At 40.1% G+C, this 24,023-nt stretch overlaps 1 protein-coding gene across 4 annotated transcripts in view; it reads left to right on the top strand.

The window, feature by feature from the left end:
- Positions 1 to 24,023, top strand: part of Pip5k1b (phosphatidylinositol-4-phosphate 5-kinase type 1 beta) — a 226,747-nt gene that overhangs the window by 154,630 nt on the left and 48,094 nt on the right. For all 4 annotated transcript variants that reach the window (XM_090329679.1, XM_090329680.1, XM_090329681.1 and 1 more), the window contains 5 exons: positions 6,623 to 6,834; positions 10,351 to 10,434; positions 10,550 to 10,598; positions 17,279 to 17,363; positions 21,821 to 21,976. In XM_090329679.1, coding sequence (XP_090185805.1) covers positions 6,623 to 6,834; positions 10,351 to 10,434; positions 10,550 to 10,598; positions 17,279 to 17,363; positions 21,821 to 21,976 — 586 coding nt within the window. The remainder of the gene's footprint in view (positions 1 to 6,622; positions 6,835 to 10,350; positions 10,435 to 10,549; positions 10,599 to 17,278; positions 17,364 to 21,820; positions 21,977 to 24,023) is intronic.

The following is a 24,023-nucleotide window of genomic DNA, read 5'->3' as shown; positions in this document are numbered from 1 at the left end:
GAAGTGGCACTGTGGCTCAAGTAGTAAAGAACTAACCTTGAGCTGAAGAGCTCAGGCCCAGAGTTCAATCCCCAAGACGCACACACACATGCACACACACGCACACACACGCACACAACCCCTGCCGCCCCCTGAAAGATACTGAGATACCATTATTAGACATTGAAAAATATCATAATTCTAACTGATCAAATATTCAGATTTCTAATTTTTTCAGAAGCAGAGGTTTTATTTAAATTTGGATCAGAGTTTAAATGAAGTATTTAAGTCCCACTTTTCCAATTTTTTACTTGCATTTTGAAAGTAATAGTTGAAGAAACTGAGCTGTTTACCTTGGCCAAGTCTGCATTTAGCTGGTAGTATCCCTTTGCTTCACATATGTCTCTCTCATCTGATATCCTGTAACATGGTTGCTGGTCCTGGGGGTTAGGTCAGTCTTCTGTGTACTTCCCTGCATGAAGTCTTCCACGATCACGAGGCATGTGTTAGAATGCCTTTCTCTCTATGACGACCACGCTGTTCGTAAGCACGTGATCATTAAGAGCTGTAAAGTTGGACATTGTAATTTGATTATATATTAGCTAGAATGCTCAAAGACTTTTTTAAACAACAAAATGCCTGACATGTACTAATTACACATTAAAATATTTCCCTGAGTGAATTAATTTTTGCAAGAACCCCTGGATATGGAACTTACTAGACATGGTACTTGCTTAAGATCCTGCTAACAAAGCGTATCTTTTTGTATGAGAATCATCACCCCTCCCTGCCTTGCATAAGGCATCACTGGCAGATAACTTGGACTACATAGCCTTTTCATTTCCTGATATCTTCAGAAACTAGGTACCAATTGAAATGCAGTTGTTTTCAAAGATATTTTGGATTTATATAATGATTGTCCTATTTATATAGTGATTGTCTTATGCTGATTTAGCTTTGCTTTCCAGAGGCTTTAGAAAAGCAGGGGAACAGAGAACAGAAAGCTCTAAAAGAAACCCAGAGATGTGTTATAGAGTCTATGACTTAAGACCAGCACCAAGCATTCTGGAGTAACTAAAACAATTCTCACTTGACCCAGCCTGCGACATTTGTCTTAGTAAAGCCTCCTCAATAAATGTAATAGTCTCTCTCAACTCAAAGCTCCGCCTAGTTTACAGCAAAACAACCTCCCTTTTATCTGCCATCTACTTGTGTGCCTACTAAACAGTAAATTAAAAGAATGGATATAAATATCATCTTGATTTTTGCCCTAACACAGTGTTTATAAAATCCTTAAAATGTAGTCAAGCTTAAAAACATAATGGTCTTTTCTCTTTATTTTTCTGACAACACAGCACATAATAATAATAAATGCTTTCAGTGCTGAAGAGTTTTCAGGCACTGTTATCATGATGCACAAGTATTGAATTATACTTAGGACACAAGAGTATAGTGTTTAGACACTCTTCACTGCTGACTGTTTTGGGTTTTGCTTGCTTATAGCAGCAGGACAAATACTTTCAGAGCACACAGCAAGAAGCAAGAGCAAAACAATCCTTTGTGGAGCCTCAGCGTCTTATTTGCATGATAAAAATGCAGATAGTCCCTGAGTTCTGATAAGGTGCTTATCTTTTCAAAGGGGAGAATGCCCGTCAGTTATTCAAAATCATTAATACCATTTTCATGGAGGTAGAAGTTCTGAGAATAGTTGAAAAGGTGCTAAGAATGTTCCTGAAGAAACAAGCAAAAACATTAGGGCCTACATCTTCCTAGCATATTTACTCATGACTAAGGAATTCTCATATGTGTCTGGGTGATAACTCTAGTCTGATGTTAAACAATAAAGATACCTGGGGTGGGGGTGAGGCAGGCATACCACAGTGGACCTGTGTTGTGAAATTGGGGCATTTAGCACCATGCAGTACAAGAGCCTGAGGGTGTAGGGATATCATGTAGACTAAACAAGCAAGAAAAGAAATTGAAATCAACAGCAAAAAGAAGGAATGATAGTGTCTGCCTGTGATCCTAACTACACAGGAAAGTCTGTGACTTTTCTCTCCAATTAACTACCAAAAGGATCAAAGCAGAAGTGTGACTCAAGTGGTAGAGAATTGGCCTTGAGAAAAAAATAATCACTGCAGAATTGTGACTAGCTTCAAATAATGACTGTTGTTTCTTTGCTCTGTGAGTGAGGACATAAAGTACTGTTCCATCTAGGTGGACTGTGCTGCAACTGTTCTGCATAACAATTCACACATACAGAATCCACCAGAACCATAAGGGCAGGCCGACATTCTGAAAATAAATGTGCACCAGAGTAATATACTGGACCAGCGATTATGTCACAAATAATACTCACTGTTAAATCTCACACATGGGAAGTTGGCAGATTTATCAAATCCTTTAATTAAAGGACTGAGAGGATATGAATAACACCACTATTTTGTTCCTGATGGATGGGAATCTTAAAAACAGGATTAAATTTTCTTCTCCCAATTTTTTTTTTTGCTACAGCATTTCTTAATTTGATTTAAAATACACTCATAGTGTTTCTCTTTCTGATTCTGAATTTTTCTTTTTCTTTTTTGTTGAGCATGGCGATTCTCGCCTAACTAAAAATCTAACAACTATAATGGTCAATTTTTCACACAGGAGGAATAGAATTTCTTTTACCTCTCATTTTGAAAATAGAAGATGTGGCCTTCTAAAGGAAAATCTGGCACCCATTACAGATGAATTTAAGGAATGTAACCACTTACCTATAATTTAATTATTTTTTTCTTAGTTCATTTTTGTCTTAAGATCTTTTAATGTATTTTTTATTTTTAATTAGTACATCATAATTCATGAATTTATAAGCACCGTGTTTTGTTGCTGCTGAAGGTTTGGGTCTATGTTTATTTGTTTTAAGACTGGGTTTCGTATAGCTCAAGCTGTCATTGAACTTGTGATCCTCCTGTCTCTGCCTCTGTCACCATGGCTGGTTCAGTGTTTTATTGTGGCATATCTATAGAATGGGTAAGGATCAGATCCAGGAATTAGACCACAACCTGACTATCTATTACCTGTTGAATGTCCAGGTACCTCTGCCTTGCCTGTGGGCAGTAGGAGAGTTTTCAAATACAGACCAGAGAATGCAAGTTGTATAGTGCTTGAAATGTATGAGAAAAAGAATTATTTCAGCTGGTGCTGGTGGCTCACACAAGTAATCCTAGCTACTCAGGAGACTGAGAGCTGAGAACTGTGGTTCACAGCAAGCCTAGAAAAGAAAGAATGTAACACTCTTCTCAATCCAGTTAAGCACCAAAAAGCCAGAAGTGGAGCTGTGATTCAAGTGATGGAGCACTAGCCTTTGAGCAAAAGAGCTCAAGAACAGTGCACAGGCCCTGAGTTCAGATCCCACAACCAATACACACACACACACACACACACACACACACACACACACACACACACACACACACTGCACAAAGAGAACTTTTTTATTGTTGGGATAATGTACAGAGGGCTTACAGTTACATTCGTCAGGTAGTGGGTGCATTACTTCTCACATATTGATACCCCTTCTCATGTTTTTGTCCTCATTTCCCTCTTCCCACCCCCTCCCAACCATCTTGTTTCCCCCCCTCTTCCTTTCCCTATTTTAAATAAACAAATAAACATATACCAGGTCACAAAGTCAGATACAGTCACAGCATGAGATTATCCATAAGGACAACAAAAAGAAAAGAAAAATAATATAGTACATTAAAAACAACAATCACACATGATAAACCTCTTGTTTCCATATCTTAGAGTTCATTTCATTTAGTCTCATCCTATATGACCTTATGTACCTAGGTTTTGAGCTATTGTAATCCTCTGCTAGGAGAGTCCTAGATGTGAACTAATTATTAAAACTGAGAGAAACCATCGAGCCTATGTTCCTTTGGGTCTGGCTTACTTCACATAATATGATTTTTTTCCAAGTCTTTCCACTTCCTTACGAATGGAGCGATTGCATTCTTTCTGATGGCAGCATAGAATTCCATTGTGTCTCATAAAGAGAACTTTTTAATAAATCAAAAAACATCTGTGGGTATTTTGCTGAGAAAAATTAAAACAGAGAGGAGGGTGGCAGTCTCGGCCACTCTGAGCTCTGAGGGTGATTGTGGGCTTGTTAAAAGTATCCACCATCTTCTTAAAGAGTTCTGGGAATAATTTGCTCTTGAAGCCAGGTCACTGCTTTGGAGAAAACATTCCAAATGGGTGGTGTGGGCTATGCAGGGCACATGGCTGTGGTTTAGGCCATTTGAGAAAGGGACTGTTGCCCTTACAGGCTATAAAGCCATCATTCTAGAGGCATTGACTTTTTCTTTGTTGCCAACTGAGATTACACTTGTGGGTACCCACAAACCCGGAGCATTAAAAAAAATCAGGACTCAGCAAAATGACATTGATAAAGTGGCTATTCGTGCAGTTGTATTCTTTTTTTTTTTTTTTTTTTTGGCAGTCCTGGGGCTTGAGCTCAGAGCCTGAGCACTGTCCTGGGGCTTTCTCAAGGCTAGAGCTCTACCACTTGAGCCTCAGCACCACTTCTGGCTTTTTCTATGTATGTGGTACTGAGAAATCAAACCCGGGTCTTCGTGCACGCTAGGCAAACACTCTACCATTAGGCCAAACTCCCAGCCATGCAGTTGTATTCTTCAATTGTGTTTTCTTTAATTCTTATTTTCAGGTAGGCAACTCTAAAGGTGTTATATTCAAGTTCACTCCTGTAGTCTCTCAGGCTAGTGAGAGGAATGAGTCGTGTGAGTGATTATTATAATGGCATTAGGTAGCATCTAAGGACCTGCAAAATCCTTTTGTAGGAGTGAATACATCAAATCTAGTAGAAGAACATTTGCATCCCGGAAACCTGGGATCTTCAGGATCTTCCTCAACATTCACAGCGTGAAGGTCCCTCTGTCTCGCAGAGCTGTCTTAAAAGGGCCTTTAGCTCAACTTCATCTCCTGTCATCATTCCTCTTTTGTCTGACTGCGACTATATTTTTTTCAGTTCCTCCCCCTCCTCACCAGCTTCTGAGTGGATAATTATATATTAAGTTCTGCTCTTTGTTGGGATCATATATTTGAAAGAAAAAAAAGAAAGCAAGAAAGGAAGGAAGGAGGAGAGAGAGAGAGAGAGAGAGAGAGAGAGAGAGAGAGAGAGAGAGAGAGAGAAAGAAAGAAAGAAAGAAAGAAAGAAAGAAAGAAAGAAAGAAAGAAAGAAAGAAAGAAAGACAGACTTGCCACCAGGAACTGAATGGCAACTTTGAAAGTCAGCCTTGAAAAGAGAATCCAAGCAAAAGCACATTCCAGCTGTGTCTTCCCCCTGTCGCAGGTAGAGACTTAGTGTGGATGCCAGGTTCACCTCTTGAATCCCTGTCACTTACACGCTGTGTGTGCCTGAGCAAATTACTTCAAGCTCTTTCCATCTGTAACTTAGAGACTGGTAATAGAGTACCTAGTTCCAAGTGTGCTTTCAGCACTGAATACAAGTAAAACACTTTGTACCCTGTGCATGACAATGTTCAACAAATTCTGTTAGTAAAGCTTTCAGAGAGGAAGAAAAAGACTCACAGGGTTTTGTTTATTTTCTTTTTTAAATACCAGCCCTGGGGCTTGACCTCAGTGCCTGAATACTATCCCTTTTTTGCTCAAAGCTAGCTCTCTGCCACTTGAGCCACAGGTCCACTTCTGGCTTTTGTTTTGCTAATTAATTGGAGATAGTATCTCTCAGTCTTTCCGGTCCAGTCTAGCTTAGAAATGTTGCCCTCAAATCTCAGCCTCCTTAGTAACTAGGATTATTGGTGCAAGCCTCTGGCGATTGACAAAACATGCAAGTTTTTTTTCCCTCTTTATTATTATTATTATCTTTAAGTAGTTGTACAAAATCATTCAACCCATCCCCCCTCACTCTTCTCAATTTTGTAAGCTAAACGTTGAATTCTTGACTGTATTCTCCCCTTCTTTTCCTCTTCATTTGCCTGCCCCACCCCTTTTCCCTTGACCCCACCCTCCCCCTTCAAGTATCAGCTTCCCAGTGTTGATTTTAATTTGCATAAAACTTTCACTAGGCTGCCTCAGTGCTGGTCTTTTTTTTTTTTTTTTTTTTGGCCAGTCCTGGGCTTGAGCTCAGGGCCTGAGCACTGTCTTTGAGCCTCAGCACCACTTCCGGCTTTTTTCTATGTATGTGGTACCGAGGAATCGAACCCGGGTCTTCATGCATGCTAGGCAAGCACTTTAACCACTAGGCCAAACTCCCAGCCTGCTGGTCTTTCTTGTATAGGATCTAATCATGGCCTTCAGTGTTTTGTTTTTAAAGTATCTTTAAGTTGTAAAAAAGCATTTTTCAGTTCAACGTGTCAGTTTATGAGTACCATGAGTCTTGATCCCTTTCTCCTTTTCCACCTTTCTTTCCTATCTCTCCCAGCCCACCCATCCACTCAAGTTATCTGCTTCCATTTTCACGTTTGTTTATTTAGTATTGTGACTGTATTCTCCTTTCCTCTATCAGTTGCTCCCTAAGAAGGGTGCAAGTGGAACCTGGAGCTCTCTGGTTCTACACAGGCCATTTGCACTGACCAGCCTCTGTGTTTTTTTTTTTTTTTCCCTTGCCCAGGTGCTAGAAAGTTTCAAGATCATGGACTATAGCCTTTTGCTAGGAATCCACGTCTTGGACCATTGTCTTAAAGACAAAGAAGAGGAATCTACTCAAAACATCCCTGATGCAAAACGACCTGGGGTGCAGAAAGTGCTCTACTCAACAGCTATGGAATCTATCCAGGGTCCAGGGAAATCTGGAGATGGAATCATAGCAGAGAACCCAGACACGTAAGTGCAGCCCCTGAATACAAACCAACAACATCCTCCCTCCACCCCAACCCACCCCCATCACCCAGGCAATCACATCCCCTCCTGGTAGCACTCCAGGAAGAGATTCTTGCTGGGGGAAAATGTGGATTAAGCCACATTTGAAACTTGATGTTTATCTGCCTGAAGGGAACTCCCTTGATCTTGTCCTGCACCTGTGGACCACATCAGCCAGATGTAATAACAGCAGGATTCATCTGTTATAAGTGGAACAACTACAATCCAAGAAGAGTCACAGAGTGGTTGGCTGCCTCACTAGCTGGGCAAGGACACACAAAGGAATCAATGATGTTGTATAGCTGGAAAGAGGCTGCCTTCTAGGAATTCCCCCAGCTGTGATGAAGCCACACACATATTTCTCTTTTCTAAAGGAAGTTAGCACACACTAAATCTATTTCAAAACAAAACAGGGCTGGGAGTTTGACCTAGTGGTTAAAGTGCTTGCCTAGCATGCATGAAGACCCGGGTTCGATACCTCGGTACCACATACATAGAAAAAAAAAGCCGGAAGTGGTGCTGAGGCTCAAGTGGTAGAGCTCTAGCCTTGAGAAAGTCCAAGGACAGTGCTCAGGCCCTGAGCTCAAGCCCAGAACTGGCAAAAAAAAAAAAAAAAAAAAAAACTCTTTCCTTTTTAAAAACTCCTTTCTGCAACTCCAATAGCATGTCCAGTCACCACTTGGAAAACTATTCTGTGAAATATTACACAACTACTTTAAAAAATATACTTTATGGTTATTGTAGAGGTGATATGTGGGGAGGTTACACTTACATAAGTCATATAAAGATTTCTTTTTTTCTTTTTTACATTCCTTTTAAACCATGTTACCCCTTCCCTCCCTCTCTCCAGTTTTTCCCTCCCATCTCCATTCACAAGTTGTATAGCTCATTTTTTTACACAGTGTCTAATGCTCACCAGTGTTGTATTGTTCGCCTTTTGTCCCCTTTTCTGTGTCCCCTTACCCTCCCCAAAACAAACGTGGTACTGAAACAACTATTTTTTTTTTTAGTCACATTACTGTCAGGCATAGCGTTACCTGCCTGTAATCTCAGCTACTCAGAAGGGAGGGGCAGTAAGCTCTTGAATTTGAAGTCAGTTCAAAAGTAGTAATGAGACCCTATCTCAAGAACAAAATAAAAACAAAAGAGTTGGGAGCATAATGTAAGTGGCAAAGTACTTTTAGCAAGGCTTGGTGTATTATTATTTTAACAAGCCTTGAAGTCTGTTTGAGGCTTGTGTCAAATCGTGGGCTACATAACCATGTGCATACACACACACACACACACACACACACACACACACACACACAAAGAAAACATCACATTACCATCGGATATGCGGAAGTGTTTATCAGTTAATAAGTACACAATTCATATTATAAAATATAATAAATCCATAGTCTTCTATGTAGATTAATAAACACATGTACATGCACACTAGAAAGGTAGGCCAAGTGTTAAATTTGTGTATCCTGGAAATTTTTTTTAACATATTTTCTTTTTTTTTTTTCCTTTTTTGCCATATCTGGGGCTTGAACTCGGGGCCTTGGACACTGTCCCTGGACACTTTTTGCTCAAGGCTAGCACTCTACCACTTGAGCCACAGCACCATTTCTGGCTTTTTCTATGTATGTGGTTCTGAGGAGTTGAACCCATGGTTTCATGCATGCTAGGCAAGCACTCTACCACTAGACCATGCTCCCGACCCTGTATTTTCTCTTTCTTTCCTTTCTTTCTTTCTTTCTTTCTTTCTTTCTTTCTTTCTTTCTTTCTTTCTTTCTTTCTTTTTCTTTCTTTCTTTCTTTGTGGGTCATGGAGCTTGGTCTCCTGGCCTGGGCACTGTCCCTGAGCTCTTCAGCTCAAGGCTACCTCCCTACCTGTTAAGCCACAGTACCACTTCCACTTTTCTAATGATTAATTGGAGATAAGAGTCTCACAGTCCTTAGTGCCCAGGCTTTGAATCAAATCCTCAGATCTCAGCCCCCTGAGCAGCTAGGATTATATGCATGAGACACTATGCCGGCTTTTCATTTTATTTTTTTATCTCACAGAAGATACATCTTATTCTTTAGATCAGAAAATAAATATTTTTAAAAGAAATCATTGCTCTAGAGGCTGGGAGTTTGGCCTAGTGGTAGAGTGCCTGCCTAGCTTGCACAAAGACCCGGGTTCAATTCCTCAGTACCACATACATAGAAAAAGCCAGAAATGGTGTGGTGGCTCAGGGTAGAGCACTAGCCTTGAGGAAAGCCCAAGGACAGTGCTCAGGCCCTGAGCTCAAGCCCAGGACTGGCCAAAAAAAAAAAAAGAAATCATTGCTCTAAAAATTATTTCTCAGTTTTAAATAAGTACTTTTTGTCTTATTTTTTGTTTTGGTAGTACTGGGGTTTGAACTGGAGCCTTTGCTCTTGCTAGGCAGGTGCTTTACTACTCGAGCCACATCTCCAGTCCTTTTCCCTTGGTTTTTCTTGTTTGTTTGTTTGTTTCAATGTTGGGGTTTGAATTCAGGACCTCCCTTGTGCTAGGCTGTCATAATTTCACTGAACCAAGCCCCCAGCCCTATTTTTCACTGATTGATTTCAGGATGGAGTCTTGGTTGGCCCTTGTGTTGATTGATTTCAGGATGGAGTCTTGGTTGGCCCTTGTGTTGATTGATTTCAGGATGGAGTCTTGGTTGGCCCTTGTGTTGATTGATTTCAGGATGGAGTCTTGGTTGGCCCTTGTCTAAGCTGTGATCCACCTCCTACAGGCTTCCCATTGTCATGCCATCACAAGTGTGCTCGCCATGGCCAGCTTCCCTTCCTCACAGGTGGAGTCTCTCCAACCTTTCTGTCTGAGCTGCTCTGGTACTGCACTCCTGTCAGTGTTGGCCTCCCGTGTGTGCCTTTGGATGGTAGACATGTGCCACCACACCCAGCCGTGTGTTAAAGAGGGTCTCATTAACGTTTCTGCTTGGGCTAACCTCCAATATCAGTCCTCCCATTCTGTTTCTCAGGTAGCTAGGATTACAGATGTGAGCCACTGGCACGAGGTAAGGGCTCACTTTTTGCCTTCTCTGACCTGGGCTGTACCTTGGCTGGCCTCAACCAATGGTCTTCTCAATCCCAGACTCCCAAATAACTCAGGCCTAGGCACTCTCCTTGAGCTTTCTCAGGGCTAGCAGTCTACCACTTAAGCCACAGCACCACTTCCAGTTTTTTCTGTGTATGTGGTACCAAGGAGTCAAACCCAGGGCTTCGTGCAAGCTAGGGAAGCACTCTACCACTAGGCCACACTCCCATCTCTAAGCGAGGATTATAGAAATGATTTTAAGTTATATTCTTCCCATCCAACTCCTCAGATTTGACAGCTATGAAGTTGCACTCCCTGTGGAGTTCCTGGGAACATTTTAAATGATGGAGAATAAAAACAGATATTCTGGAGAGAGCCTTAACTTTCTATTTGTAGACTGCAAAATATTTTCTGTGTCTCTGCCAACAGGATGGGAGGCATTCCAGCTAAAAGCCATAAGGGAGAAAAACTACTTTTATTTATGGGCATTATTGACATTCTACAATCCTATAGGTGAGGAATTTTTGCTAAGTTCTCTTTTACTATTTCAGTATTATTTAAAAAGAAAAGTTTCTGTAAATTCACCTAATAGGAGCGGTTTCATATTCTCTGTTACTTTTGCATCTAGGTTAATGAAGAAGCTAGAACATTCCTGGAAAGCTCTTGTTTATGATGGGGTAAGTGACCCATGTCCTTGTTCAAATGCATGGATTTCTGATTTCTTACGATTTCCCAGTGTGCCTAAGATAATCATAGGCTGGAAGATTGATTCAAAGCTAAGATTCAAGTGCATAGATATTTGAATAGTGATTTCAGCAAATGACATCTAGCCTTGTGACCAAAGGGAGACAAGGAATAGGAAATATTTTCTGACTCAGCAAAGGTGTTCCTTGTAAAACAGTAAGGAGAAAAGAGATCAATAGATTTTCAAGAGTGGTAGGCAAATTAAGGCAATTGAAATTAGACTGGGCACTGCTGGCTCACATCTATAATCCAAGCTACTCAAGGAGACATAGTTCAAAACCAGACTGGGCAGAAAAGTCTGTGAGACTCTTATCTCCAATTAACCTCCAGAAAACCAGAAGTGGAGTTGTGACTCAAAGTAATAAAGTGCTAGCCTTGAATAAAAATCTTCAGTGACAGCGTCCAGGCCCCAAGTTTGAGCCACAGAACCAATAACGAAGAAGCAGCAGCAGAAGAAGAAGCAGAAGGAGGAGGAGGGGAGGAGGAGGAGGAGGAGAAGGAGGAAGAAGAAGAAGAAGAAGAAGAAGGAGAAGAAGAAGAAGAAGAAGAAGAAGAAGAAGAAGAAGAAGAAGAAGAAGAAGAAGAGGAAGAAGAAGAAGAGGAAGAAGAAGAAGAAGAGGAAGAAGAAGAAAAAGAAACAACTTAAGTTCTCAGCAGCCCAAGCTATCGACAGAGGAGTTTGAGGCCCACTTTGAGGGAAAGCAGCCCCAGATTTGAACTCATTTTTGCTAATTTAACCGAACTGTGATGTGCCCAGTCTTGTGATTTGGCTTCTCTTTGCTTGGTCTCTCCTTAGTGCCTGTCCTGGCAATAGTACCTGTCCTTCTGTGTGAGGGTGATGAGCATTGTGGTCACGGCTCAATCACAATGCCTAACACAAAACAAGGGCATAGAAAGTGAACATAACTGGGGTCAGGAGTTTGGCCTAGCAGTAGAGTGCTTGCCTAGCATGCACAAAGACCTGGGTTCCGTTCCTCCATACCACATACATAAAAAAAAAAAAAGCCAGAAGATGACATGATCCTCTACCTGAGTGACCCAATAAGCTCCACTCCCAAACTCCTAGAATTAATAAACCATTTTAGCAAAGTGGCAGGATACAAAATTAACCTGCAAAAGTCAGTAGCCTTCTTGTACACTAACAGTACACAAGCAGAAGGCAAAATCAAGAAAATGATCCCATTCGCAATAGCCCCCAAAAGAGTAAAATACTTAGGAATTGACTTAAGCAAAGATGTAAAGGAATTATTTAATGAAAATTATAAAAGCCTAACAAAAGAAATTAAAGAGGACACCAGGAAATGGAAAGACATCCCATGCTCATGGATAGGGAGAACCAACATAGTGAAAATGGCTATATTGCCAAAATTGATATACAAATTCAATGCAATCCCCATCAAAATCCCAAAGACATTCTTTACTGAAATAGAAGATACAATCCAAAGGTTCATATGGAACAAGAAAAGACCTAGAATACCCAAAACAATTCTGGGCAAATGAGCAATGCAGGTGGTATTACAATACCAGACTCCAAACTCTACTCTACAGCCATAATAACAAAACAGAATGATATTGGCACAAAAATAGACCAGAAGATCAATGGAACAGAATAGAAGATCCAGATATAGAACAACATACCTATAGGCAACTTGTATTTGACAAAGGAGTCAAAGATATACAGTGGAACAAACACAGTCTATTCAATTATTGGTGCTGGCAAAACTGGGCAGCCACATGCAGAAAACTAAAAATTGACCCTAGCCTTTCACCATGCACAAGCATTAACGCAAAGTGGATCAATGACCTCAATGTCAGACCGGAAACTGTGAAGCTGCTACATGATAGAGTAGGAGAGACACTGGAGCTCATAGGCACAGGCAAAAGATCCCTGAACAGAATCCCAGGGTCACAACAGGTTGGAGAGAGACTCAATAAATGGGACTACCTAAAAATAAAAAGTTTCTGCACAGATAAAAGCATAGCCACAAAAGTAGAGAGACAGCCAACCAACGGGGAAAAGATATTTACCAATAATACATCAGACAAAGGCTTAATATCCAGTATCTACAGGGAACTCAAGAAACTAATCCCCCCCAGACCCAACAAACCATTCACTAAATGGGCAAGGGAACTAAAGAGAGACTTATCAAAAGAAGAGGTTAAAATGGCAGAAAAGCATGTGAGAAAATGCTCATCATCCATGGTCATAAAGGAAATGCAAATAAAAACAATCTAAGATACCACCTTACCCCAACAAGAATCCCAAGATTTTGAACTCAGACAATGACAGATACTGTTGGGGTTGTGGAGAAAAAGGAAACCTATTGCACTGCTGGTGGGATTGTAAGCTAGTTCAGCCACTCTGGAAAGCAGTGTGGAGGTTTCTTAAAGAACTGAAAACTGACCTTCCCTATGATCCCGCCATACCACTCCTGGGCATCTACCCTGAACATCATAACCCAAGATATGATAAGGACACTGCTCAGCTATGTTCATCTCTGCACTATTCACAATAGCCAGGTGATGGAAACAATCCAGATGCCCTACTGCAGATGAATGGATACAAAAAATGATATATATATATACATATATATATGTATATATATATATAATGGAATTCTACATAGCCAACAGACAAGATAAAACAATGGCATTTGCAGGGAAGGGGATGAATCTAGAGTGAGACAAGTCAAGACCAAAGGAACAAAAGGCGCATGGTATCGTTAATATGTGGCTATTAGATCCAAACAGTACAAGAGCAAGGACTCAATAGTTGCATACCCAATGCTATGAATATGGTACAGGAAATATAAACACAGCTACATAGACATAAAAATTTATGACTCTATAGACATAATGTTTTATTACATAGATTAATATGTATCTATGATACAGAAACCCTCAGCCTAATTTTGATTATGTTCTAAAATCTGTGTCAGTGATTGTATATAGAGATTCCCTTCTTGAATATTTGTTTGTTAAACACGTCATTTGAAATATGATGTAAACATCAATGTTAATAAATTCTTTAATTTAAAAAAAAGGCAGAAATGGTGCTATGGCTCTAGTGGTAGAGCTCTACCCTTGAGAAAGCCCAAGGACAGTGCTCAGGCCCTGAGTTCAAGCCCCAAGACTGGCAAAAAAAAAGTGTGTGTGGGGGGAATCTGAGTGTGGATTTATCTTCATGATTTACTTACACATTCATATATGCTAACTGATATGAAGATGTCATGAGTTCTCTCTTGAAGTAACTGAAGAAAAAAAATGAAAACAAGCCTTCTGCCCCACACATACATGCACACACACACACATACACACACACACATGCACAGTTGCATCTTGATGCATTTGAACTTCCTGCTGCTGACAAACCATTGTTTGGCCTCAGTCTCCCTCATTTGATGACTGGATGTGACATTCGCAAAGAACATCCTGGTCAGTGATTTGGCCACAGTTTGCTGACACTTCCCTTTGAAAGAGGATATATGACAGATGCATTTCTCAGTTCTGCAGAAGATCCTGAATACCTTTCAGTATGAAAGAGCTGCATTTTTGTCCATGGACTGACAACTGACTTAAAGTGAACTTGTAAACAGGCTTAACAAACTTGTATCTCAGAGTTAACCCCTGGCTTATTCAGATCAAAGAGTCCACCAATGAAAAGGTCAGGGTAGTCAGTTAATGTGAGTTCCCTTTCAAACTGAGAAAAGTAAAGATTACATAGCCTCTTGGATGTGGTTGAGGGTGTGTGGGGGGGAGGGTGGAGAGGCCATCCCCTGCTGCTTTTCCAGTGGCTTAAATCTCACCTATCATAGGTGAGATTTCTGACAGCAATGGTTGAATCCTGCTTCTGGCCTGGTCTGCTTCAAAGATACCTTCTGGGTTTTTTTTTTCCTTTCATATTGTGTGCCTGATTTTGTTTTGTTTTAGAAAATCTCTGCTGACAGGGGCCGGGAGTTTGGCCTAGCATGCAGGAAGACCCGGGTTCAATTCCATGGTACCACATACATAGAAAAAAGCCGGAAGTGGTGCTGAGGCTCAAGTGGTAGAGCTCTAGTCTTGAGAAAGTCCAAGGACAGGGCTCATCCCCTGAGCTCAAGCCTAGGACTGGCAAAAAAAAAAAAGAAAGAAAGAAAAGAAAATCTCTGCTGATAATATGTTTGTGAGATTGTAAGCAATCATCAAGATTTACAAATATGGCTCTTACTTAGAAGTATTTTTGGTGACAGAGAAGCCATCATGGAACTTCTTTAAAGGCAGTACTGTGAACTAATTCCTCTGTCCCCCTTCCCAGTAGCAACCATGAGATATTTCTAAAATGCCTGTAGTTGTGAGAAGGGATCCACATCAGGCAGAAACTACAATGATCCCAGGAAGTATATGTGAGCCTAGGGTAAATGTCCCACTTCATCCACTCTCCAGAGAGTCTGCAGGCTTTATAACATGGCAGAAGAAGGGTCCTAGCACTGTGGCTACAGAATGTGAGATTACTCCCAGCCAAGATCACATTGGTGTCTTGTCTAACAACCCATTTCACAGACAAAGAAACTACAGCCCTGTGGTGCAGACTGTGCCCAGAATCCCACAGCATTTTTCAAGTTAGAACTTAGACCAGAACTAGGTCCCTTGATGCCAGTTCCATCCAGCAGACACCAGGGTAATGAATGAAGAAATGCACATACAGTGTCATTTGATAATCTGTAAACAACACCACAGGGTGAGGAATGAGTCTGGGAGACTTGGTTAAACTGAAAATATCTTTCCCATCCTCCACTTTTTTAGGATCAGGGCTAGCTTAAAGGAAATAAGAGACAAGAAACAAAAAGGCATATTCCAAGAGGTAGATAACAAGAAATCAGGAAGCTCTAAGTATATACAAGGAATCCCTCAGTCTTTTGACAAAATTACTGTAGAAGGGAAGATATTCTAATCCTGTGTCTTTTCTTGGACATATTTTAAGGACTTACACAACCAGTTTTCTGCTGTTTTCAGCCATTCTCCATGCATTCAAACTTCCTGCACCCAGTCCTACACTCAACAGGGCTCTTGAGTTCCCACATCATCTGGGCCAAGGTCTGTTTTTGTTGTTGTTGTGTTTGTTTGTTTCCTTTCAGCCCTACTACAGACACTTAGTAGAATCTACACTTCAACTAAAATTTCTCTATTAAAATCCATAAATCTGAATTCAAGAGGGTATGAAATGCAGCAGCAAACTTACTACTTCTAGAAATATACATCTTAGGGAAAGATTACTAACTGAAACATAAACAATCAGATCCTTCATCCAATCATCTTCTGGATTTATCATAAAATTCTTCAGTTCTGACATCTGCCAAGAACAGAGAAGAGATGAGTTAAACAGTCAATTCAGTTCAGCCCTGTGTGATACAGGAATAATATGGTTCACCACAGGTATCTTTTTTTTTTTTTTTTTTTGCCAGTCCTGGGCTTGAGCTCAGGGCCTGAGCACTGTCCTTGGACTTTCTCAAGGCTAGAGCTCTACCACTTGAGCCTCAGCACCACTTCTGGGTTTTTTCTATGTATGTGGTACCGAGGAATCGAACCCGGGTCTTCATGCATGCTAGGCAAGCCCTTTAACCACTAGGCCAAACTCCCGGCCACCACAGGTATCTTTATCTCCTATGAATCATCCAACGTCCACCCACCTTCTTTATGATGAAGCCACAACACTTGCATGTGTGTGTGTGTGTGTGTGTGTGTGTGTGTGTGTGTGTGTGTACATGCATGCACCTGTGTACCAGTACTGGATTTTGAACTCAGGCCTGGTGTTCTCGCTTAGCTCTTTTGCTAAAAATGCTCTACCACTTGAGCCATACCCTTCACTTCAGTCATTTTGCTCGTTAATTGGAGGTAAGGATCTCTTACAAGGATCTCTGCCATTTGTCTGCCCAGGCTGGCTTTGAACCGTAATCCTCAGATTTTAACCTCCTAAGTAGTTAGGATTAAGGAATGGTCTAAAAGCACCTGAAAAACTAGAACTTTTTTTTTTTTTTTTTTTTTTGCCAGTCTTGGTGCTTGAGCTAAGGGCCTAGGAACTGTCCTTGGGCTTTCTCAAGGCTAGCTCTCTACCACTTGAGCCACGGCATCACTTCAGGCTTTTTCAGTGTATATGGTACCAAGGAATCTAACCCAGGGCTTCATGTATGCTAGGCAAGCACTCTACCACTAGGCTACTTCCAGCCCCTAGAACATTTTTTAAAACTTACATTTTTCCTCTTACATTGTTCCCAATTTTCTTTAATGGCAAAGAGTGCTACCTTTCATTGACATTTCTAGCACTGATTGCTTGTCAGAAAGGAATTTTACACACACACAGATCTGCTGTTGTGATTCATGGAGCAGAGCCACTTACAATCTGTAAGTGCCTTAGTCTTCATTTTACCTGAAAGATCTAGAACTGCTGGGATTGAGTCTTTCTCGCAGCCCCAGTCCCAGTCCCCTAGATTTCACAGGATATAGAACATGACTCTGCCTCGCTCCCGGACACTTTGGGTTAAGGATGTTGACCCATTGAGAGTGTCTGGCAGAGATCTTTCTTCTGATCTGAGGTGAGTTCGGAGGTAAACTTGCAATCCTTGCTCTGTCTTTTCAGGACACTGTTTCAGTTCATAGACCAAGTTTCTATGCAGACCGATTTTTAAAGTTTATGAATTCCAGAGTTTTCAAGAAAATTCAAGGTAAGATATTTATGAGAATTTCTTAACTGTAGCATTTACTTGCTGACTTTGCCATGTCGCAGTCCTTGCAAGACTCTTATTAGAAGAGTTAGAAATTTTTCTTCTATGGTGATTACTCAGTAATTATGGTGAAGTATCCCAATCAGGTATTTATGATACTAACATTAGACCTGTTCAGTTGTGGAAAAAATAGAAGCACAGTAGGATTATCTTATGCCCAACTATATAATATATTGGTTAAATATGCTATTTAGTCAACCAGTGTAATATTGTACAAGCAGTAAAAATAATATAATATTAGTCCTTCAAATATAGATTTATGTAGTTATTGGTCTGTATACCTTAAATACATAGCAGAATTTAAATGCAATATAAAATCATTTACAGTGGTTATTTTCCTGACACATTCTCTAAAATAGACCACATTTTAGGCCATCTTAATCATTTAAAAACATCATACCAGTTATCTTTTCTGAAGAAAAACTGGATAATGTACAAATGAGTGAAAATTTAAGAACACACTCTTCAAGTACCAACAGTTAAGAAATAAATCAAGGGAAGAAATAGAAAAAAAACCATGATAAATGAAGTGAAACACACATATGTCCAGGTGTATAGTAGCATATATCTATAATTCCAACATGTGAAGTCTGAAAGAGGTGGGCCATAAGTTTGAGACCAGCCTGGCTACATAATAAGACCCTGACTTCCCATACTTACCAAAAATGTATAAGGTCTTGCAAAGGCTGAGCCCAAAGAGAAGTTAACATTTTTAAAATGTAAACTGCATTTAAAAAAATAAAAACTCTCCAATTACTGTTCTAACTTTAAACCTTCAGAAACTAAAAGAGAGAGGGAGAGGGAAAGGGAAGAGAGAGAGAGAGAGAGAGAGAGAGAGAGAGAGAGAGAGAGAGAGAGAGAGAGAGAGAGAGAGAAAACACAAATTAAGCCCAAACCTAATAATGATGTTTTAAATAAAGAGATTGTATGGAATCTTATTTTCATTTATTCTGGTGTTTATTACATTTTCTACAATTTATATGTTGTGTTATGTGGCAGCTTTTTAAACTGTGAAAGGATTGTCCTATTATACTACATTATGTTATCATTTAATTATTCTGGGATTCCATTTTATAATCCAAAACATAGTAACAGGACAAGCATGCATGTGATTCCAGCAAGGATGAGAAGCCTGAAGGAGGCAGAACACGACCCAGTCTTAGACCTGGGTAGGACATGAAAGCCTAACCTAAAAATTAACAAGTGAGTCTGGCACTGGTGGCTCACATCTGTAATCCTAGCTACCAGGAGGCTGAGATCTGAAGATCCTAGCTTGAGGCCAGCCCAGGCTGGAAAGCCCATGAGACTCTTATTTCCAGTTAACCACTAAAACTGGAATTGAAGCTATGGCTCAAAGTGGTCAAATGCTAGCCTTGAGCAGAAAAGCTCAGGGTCAGTGCCCAGGCCCTGAGTTGAAGCCTTATGACAAATAACAGCAACAACAAAATAATCAGTGAAAATGACAGCTAGTATCAAACTAGCCTAGCAAATGTAAAACCCTAAATTCAAACTCATCGAATGCGTGACATGAACTTTCTTGAGTGATAGAGCCCCTCCTTAACCAACACAAGACTCTGAGTTCAAATCCTAGAGGCATCAAAGCTGGGAGGCACATGAAAATTATATAAAGTGCTATAATGATTTAACCATTCTTTTAGTACTGAGCATTTCTCCTTTTTTCTAACTGATGTCTTTATGAACGTAAGATTTCCAGATAAATGTATCTAAATTAGGAATTATTTGCTTGGGATAGACTCCAAGAACAGAAATTAGAATACTAAAATGTCCAAAACTACACAGAGAGACTGCATCCCTAAAGTTTCCCACAATTCTATATTCCTGGAACCTCTGCCACCATTAAATTATGCTACCCTGATAAGTAAAAAAAAAAAAAATGTGGTTTTTTTGAGTACTGGAAAAGTTCAGCCATTACTCAAGTTTATCGTCTACTCGTATGTAATCCCTTGAGAACTGAGCTTTGTCACATTTGTCTATTTTATATTGGGTCTTTGTTATTTTTCCAGATGATTTATAAGAAGCCTATGCATTGAAAATATCAGTTTTTGCCTTATTGTTCTAAGAAAAATTTCTTTTCATTTTTAATCATCTCAGTGGCATCAGAAAATTACTATCAAATGGAGAGCACTGTCAAATAAATTCTCTGCCCAAGGTGTTTGTGGCCTAAGATGGATCATAAAGTGGTATTTGTGATAGCCACCAGCCTGAGGGAATGCCTGCTGCTGGTTCACTTTCTAGAGAGATTTCCCAGTTCTCTTAACCCTGGACCAAGACTGGAGATCCTAAATTTCTCTGCAGCCCACTATAGAGTTGCAAAGCATATGACCTTCAAGCTGTTTCCTAAGGAGAATGATTTCCCAAAATTCTTTTTAATTTAATTCAGTTTCATTTTTTTGCTACTGGGTATGAACTCAGGGCCGGGGTGCTGTCCCTGAGCTTTTGTGCTGAAGGCTAGCTTTCTACCACTTTAAGCCACAGCTCCACTTCCAGTTGTTAAGTGGTTAATTGGAGATAAGAGTCTCACAGCCTTTCCTGTTCAGCTCGCTTCAAACTGCATTCCTCAGATTGCTGCCTTCTGAGTAGCTAGAATAACAGGCGTGAGCCACTGGCACCTTTGGAAATTTGCCCTTTTGAAATATGCAATTCTGTGATATTTAATGTGTTTGCTAAGTTGTAGAAAGACTTCCAATAGCTGCATGAGCCAGAGCAATGCAGGATATCTTCTCTTTGTCTCTTGGCCTCTAAGTAAGCTTCATCTTCGTCAACGCGGATGGATTATTTTCTCACACACTTCCAAACTCTAAAGCCCTGTTTACGAGTGCTATTTATAATGATGACAATATTACTATAAGATTGCTACAGAGACAGATAAACCTGCCATTCCCTGTACGCAAGGATTGCCCTTTCTTTACTCATCTGGGTTCTCCAGGGTCCTTCTCCAATTAAGCTCTTGCAGTCTGCCTACCGGAAGTCCCCTGGTGAGCAGGGCAGTCTGTGCTGAGTTAGGTCCCAAAGCTAACTCTTAATCCTTTGCTGTCAGCTCACCCCATTCATACAAACCTCAAAGGAGGAGAGACATTGCCAAAAAAACAAATGCAGGGGAAGTGTATAAAAACTTTCATTTCCCTTCCCTTCTCCAGTATCCTCCAAGGAAATTCTCTAGCAATATTCATCCAAGAAGAACTATGGCAGGGTTGATAGACTGGCTCATGCCTGTAATCCTAGCTACTCAGGAGGCTGAGATCTGAGGATTGCAGTTTGCAGCCAGCCAGGGAAGAAATGTCTATAAGAATCTTATTTCCAATAAACTACAAAAAAAAAAAATCAGAAGTGGAGTTGTGACGCAAGTAATAGAGTGCTGGCCTTAAGCAAAAAAAAAAAAAAAAAAAAAAATCTTAGGGGCAGCACCTAGGCCCTCAGTTTCAGCCCCAGGACTAACCAAAGGCAGGTATGGGGGAGAGTAGCAGGACTGATCCATTTACAACCAAAATAGCTTCTTGGAAAAGCTTTCTGTGGAGTCTCAGCCTCAGGCTAGCACAGATAGGGACTTTGGTTCTTGGTGGCTTGAGAATTCAGCTCAGCTCTGAGATTGTACAATACTGACCAGATGAAGAAAGGGAGTAAATTATATATCTGACATGACCCCATGACCTAGAAAAGATCCAAAGGGTAAGAACTTTCAGGGACAAGTCACAGAAAGCAACCAGAAGTTGGTTATCTTGGTTAATATTAGTAAAATTAAATAAGATTAATAGCAAATTACTTAAGATTAAACACACTGGCATGATTTGAAAATCCTAATCCCCGGTTACCAGGGCTGGGGTCATGAGAATGTGCCATACTCTGCCATCTATGTTTATCAGCTCACCCAGCCTCCTCCCAATCGAAGTGAAACAATGTTTGCAGAAGGAAAAAAATAACTCTCTAGGAAGAAAATATATGAAGTTGTCCTCCCATAAGACTTTCTTTCGAATTTCAGAGAGAAATTCCAATTTGAATTTCTTCTAGGATATTTAGGTCAAATCATTTTGGACCAAATGGTTTGGTCAAAATGCAGACATTTTCTTCTCCTTCCATGTATGGGGTTGGGGAGGGAAGAGGAAGAGGGAGAATGAATCTGTGTGTGTGCCTCAAATGAGGCTTTTGCCTTCTGCTGAAGCAGTGACTAAAATGGTAGAAATCATGATTAAAATATTAATTTAACATATGAATCTGGTATTACAAGGTTTGGAGTTCGAGATAGGGTCATGTTGTGTATCCCAGGCTTGTCTCAAAGCCAACCTACCTCAGCCTCCTAAGTACTGACATTACAGGTGTCATCACCAGGCCTGGCTTTTACAAGCATTGTAATTTTTCTCCCTTTGTTGCTTTCTGTCTAGCTTTGAAGGCTTCCCCTTCTAAGAAACGATGCAATTCTATTGCTGCCTTAAAGGCCACCTCCCAGGAGATTGTGTCTTCCCTCAGCCAAGAATGGAAGGACGAGAAGCGCGACTTACTGACCGAAGGACAAAGTTTTAGCAGCCTTGATGAAGAAGGTAGAGACACATAACTTCCCAAAACAGGAAAAATCTGAAGACTAGGGCTCAAGCAACAGAGTGCCAGCTTAGCAAGCACAAAATCTTGAGTTCAATTCCTAGTATCTTAAGAGAAAAGAAAAATTCTGGTCATCTATTTATATCATAATGTCAAATACAGTAGAAAAACTACAAACTATTTGCTGTAAGCCATAGTCTGTTAGCTATGTACAGTATAATGTAATTCTGTACATTTTAAATGACATATAAGCAGTATAATTTATAGTTTATGGTAAAAAAAAAACAAAAACAAAAAACTTAGAAGCGGGGGCCGGGAGTTTGGCCTAGTGGTAGAGTGCTTGCCTAGCATGCACTATGGCCCATGTTCGATTCCTCGATACCACATACGTAGAAAAAAGCTGGAAGTGGTGCTGAGGCTCAAGTGGTAGAGCTCTAGCCTTGAGAAAGTCCAAGGACAGTGCTCAGGCCTGGCAAAAAAAAAAAAAAAAAAAAAACTTAGAAGGTAGAATTTCAAAAGTAACCAAATCTATATTCCCACTTCCTGATAGTAACAAATACTAGCATTTTGTTATTTGTACTCCTGGACTTTATTCTGTATGTGTGCATCTATCTGTCTGTCTATCTATCTATACAAAAGTGTATATACCTATACACTACATATGTAAACGATTTAATAACTGTTTCTTCAGTTATTGAAGTCTTCTTGAATGAATTGAAATAGAAATTTTATAATACTATCTTTGCATGCCATCAAGTTATAGTTATCCCTGAAATAAATATTAGAGACATTGATGTAAACATATTTTTTCTTTAAAAAAAAAGTATCTTTGTGAAGAACTGGCCGTGCTGATGGTTGCTACTCCACTGACCTTACATATTGTTTTTCTCTGTCTTGCTTGTTGACTAGGACTCGTGGTAGAATGATGACTAGAAAATGATGGGTGCCTTCTACTGTGCCTAATTTTTTTAAAAAAATTATTCGCCCTCAAATAATTGTTCCAATCACACAGGTCTATTTATGTGTAAAAGGCATCTTGATCAGTTACCTCTCCCATCAGTTTTCCAGCTATCCCATTTCCCACACTTTTCTTCAAGTTTCCTAGTTCCTTTTTCACAGGTGTACATTGAGAATGAGGACTCCATTGGCCTATCATCCCTCTCTCTATTGGTTCCCCTCTCCATTCGCCTCCAGCCCTCTGGTGTCAAGACATGCTTCAGCTTTCTGATAGATGTTTTGTTAGACTTTTTGCTAATTGTTCAAAGACCTTGCTCTGATTTTAAAAGGGGGCTGTTCTAATGTTTCACTGTTGGTGAAGAAGTTTCCTTTTACTTAGTCCCCAAAGTTGGGTCAAGCAAGTTCCTTCCTTTTCCTTAGTTTGCTAAATTAAAAGGTTTGGTTTCTTTACTATCAAGAATATGAGTACTGGGTTTTATTAAATAAGTTCCTCCTGTACTGATCATTTCATTTTTTTCTCTTCTAAGATTGTGGTCTCTCTCTCTCTCTCTCTCTCTCTCTCTCTCTCTCTCTCTCTCTCTCTCTCTCTCTCTAAATTATCATTAAGTAGTTGTATAAAGGAGTTGCCATTTAACATAGCAGTTTATGAATACATCTTGACCAATATGACCCCTTCCAGCATTCTCACCAACTCCTCTGCTACCCCCTTTTCCCTAACTCTCCTAAATTTTATAGATATACAATGGATTCTTGACTTCATTGTCCCTTTCTCCTCCGCTTCCTTTGTCTAACCCCTTTCCCCTTGACCCCACCCTCCCCACTTCAGGTACCCACTTCTTGGTATTTTATTTTACTAAACTTTTATTTGGCCTTTTTAAGGAATTATACTATTTGAGTTCTCTTTGAATCAACTTATTTCAATCAATACATTTGTGTACACTTGCATACCACCCAAAGTATTGACTTGTAGATTTATAAACTAAATCTAGCTTCAACGTGTGAGGAAAAATATGCATCCTTTGTCTCTCTTGCAGACTTTTCTACCAGTATATTCCTTTGAGAATCCCATTTCCTAAAACTGTGTTCTACTTC

The sequence above is a fragment of the Megascapheus bottae genome, chromosome 3, assembly GCF_031878675.1.
Source record: "Megascapheus bottae isolate mThoBot1 chromosome 3, mThoBot2.hap1, whole genome shotgun sequence".
Taxonomy (NCBI): Eukaryota; Metazoa; Chordata; class Mammalia; order Rodentia; family Geomyidae; genus Megascapheus; species Megascapheus bottae.
This window is presented reverse-complemented; position numbering and strand designations above follow the sequence as displayed.